At 41.2% G+C, this 2,652-nt stretch overlaps 1 protein-coding gene across 1 annotated transcript; it reads right to left on the bottom strand.

Annotated features, from left to right (window-relative positions):
• Window positions 1-23: 23 nt before the first annotated feature.
• Window positions 24-1,568, bottom strand: LOC109506895 (glucose-6-phosphate exchanger SLC37A4-like). Its single transcript, XM_019855910.1, has 3 exons — window positions 498-1,568; window positions 102-392; window positions 24-46 (listed from the first exon to the last, which is right to left on the bottom strand). The coding sequence occupies exons 1-3, from the start codon at window positions 643-645 to the stop codon at window positions 24-26; spliced, it is 462 nt and encodes a 153-aa protein (XP_019711469.1). The 5' UTR covers window positions 646-1,568.
• Between the last annotated feature and the right edge of the window lie 1,084 nt (window positions 1,569-2,652).

A 2,652-nucleotide genomic window follows, 5' to 3' on the forward strand; every position in this document is an offset into this window, starting at 1 on the left:
TCAATTCCGCCCCCCCCCCCCTCTCACCCCATGTTGCTGTTGGCTGCTGTTAAGGGGAGCAAGGCACAGGAAATATATGGTATATATAGACACACACATACACACACACACACAAATGGTATGATGTGGCAGAGTAATTAATGTATAGTGTTGAGCTACCTTGCGCAGCACCCTGCCACAGGGAGGCCAGCCGAGGCCCTGGCCCAAGCCGTTGAGGAACCACAGGGTAGAGAAGACGGCCACAGTGGATGACCAGGAGAAGACTACGTTGATGCCTCCCACCGCAAACAAGCCAATAGAGAAGAGCCAGCGGGCACTGATCTGGTCTGAAAGCACTCCACTGATGAACTTACTGATAGCGTAGGCCAAAGACTGACTGCTGGTTATCATGCCTGAGCAAGCAGAACACACAAACAACACGGTTGTGATACATAAACTTAATAAGACAGCCATGGTTCAAAATACAGGAATAAATCATTTGACGTGTTCAAGCATACCGAGATCATCCTTGTCCAGTTCAATCTCCTGCATCAGCGAAGGCATCACAAAAGAGAATGTCTTTCTGTTAAAGTAGTAAAGAGTGTAGCCAACAAACATGGCCAAAAATATAGTGCCCCGATAGTATGAGTAACTTGCTCTACCCATGACTGCAGATGTAAAAAAATAAAATTAAAAAAATCTATATATATGTTTAGATATATTTGAAAAGAGAATTCCGAGAGGAGATCAGCAGCCGGTGCCTGCCGGTGAACTTTGCTTCAGGATCTACAATGTCGGAGCAGCTGCTGTTTACAACTAAGGACTGTTTGTAATCTGTACAAGTTAATGGTCAACTCCCAAACACCAGAAATGATTTAATCTGGCCTCTTGGTGGGTATTACACGATAGGTATGTTGTTTGTTATGATCATATAATCCTCAAAAATGATTGGCACTATTCAGCACAAATTTCCGAAATTAACAATGACCTTGAAATATACTGTCGCGATATGCTTATGGAACCCTTGGACTAATGAAGTTAATAATTTACTGCCATTTTTTTTCTTTAAAAAAGCAGAAAGCAACATTTTAAAATCAAACTGCGAAAATGAACAGGACGTTGTCCTCGCTATATTCAGAATAGCGTGCATCGATTTGAACGATATCTTCAACGAATTAACTATTACTGCAATGACGTTTCCGCATCACGTGAGCCAATCACAGCGCCGCTACGCTCACTGAGGCGTGATTGCAACCGAGCAACTTTTACCGCTAAACGTACGGAAGTAAACATCATTTTTGTAGCATAAAACAACACATGCATTTGAACGTAACTTCTACATCGAAAAACACGCGGTTAATACTTAGTAGCGCCCGGTAACGTTCGCTCGCTTGCACCAAGTTACAATATTATAATAACGAACCGATGGAGACGCCCCTTTTTCAAGCCAATGATATTAAACGCACGAACTGCGCCATAACATAATGCTTTCATTTCTATCATTGAGTTGTTTCAATGGTCCGTTTTCACTTTTGCTGTCAAACCCGCCTTCCTCAGCTTCTTCTTCGCTTTTCTGAGGGGATGTTCAATTCGCGCTTCGGCATACTTGCGCTTCCTATGGGTTTGTTGTTCAAGCACGACGCGAGGCAGAAACACTACAAAAACGACAGAATAAAAAGTAAACACTGTATGTCATTGACCATTTAAAGTGTTTTTAGCTCGAAGTTTTTTTTTTTATATATAATAATAAACAGTATCTCCTTGCAGTATCTTCATCGTGTTTCTATGGCAACAGGACAACATGACGACAGAAGTTCCCTGGAACGCGCAACGGGCAGCTTTCTGGGCAACTTAGTTTTTTTTCTCGCTCTATTTTTACGGCCAGAAATATTTTACTGTTTTGACTACATCTGGACGAAGAAAAAATGGTCTGGTTTGAACAGTTTTTGTTTCCTATTGTTTTTACTCTTTTTTTGTGTGTGGTGGGGGGAGGGTGGTGGTGGTGCTTTGCTCTACATAATGCCATAGTGTAAATTGTTTTGCAAATAATGTAAGATAAATTAAGTTTGGGGGGGGGGGGTAACTATAAATTAGCTTTCAATATTACAAAAAGCACACATTATTTTACAGGACCTAATCATAGATTGAATGGTTCATGAATCGAAAATGTATACTTTTCCATGAACATCAGTGAAAACATATTACAGATAAGTTAAAATGATTTATATTTTTAAATTGACCATTGTTACATTCAACAATCAATCATGACTTGTTAGCGTGAATGGAACCAGACAGTGATAATTTTTGGAGAAATGTCAACTTTTCAGAGCGAGAGCTCAAATTTGAGAAGACAACATCGCTACCGCACACGAGCCCCCTCCTCCCAGGTGGATGAAAGCCTGTTTGAAAAGAAGACACGGGTGAGTGTGTGTCCTTTACCTTCTGCATCTGTTAAACTGTCAGGTGAGTGTTTCGTTGTTGTTTAGAGATCATCACATTCGGCCTCGAAGGCAAAGGATGTGTCGGCGCAGAAGCAGATGGGCAACACAATCCAAATTGTCACCAAAGACCTCGTACGCAATCTCAGGTAATTTAATTTAATCTGATTTCCAGCTACATTCCCAAAACATGCATGCTCGGTTCACTGAAGACTAAATTGGCCACGGGTGTGAA

Source organism: Hippocampus comes, unplaced genomic scaffold, assembly GCF_001891065.2.
Source record: "Hippocampus comes isolate QL1 unplaced genomic scaffold, H_comes_QL1_v1.1 scaffold2375, whole genome shotgun sequence".
NCBI lineage: Eukaryota > Metazoa > Chordata > Actinopteri > Syngnathiformes > Syngnathidae > Hippocampus > Hippocampus comes.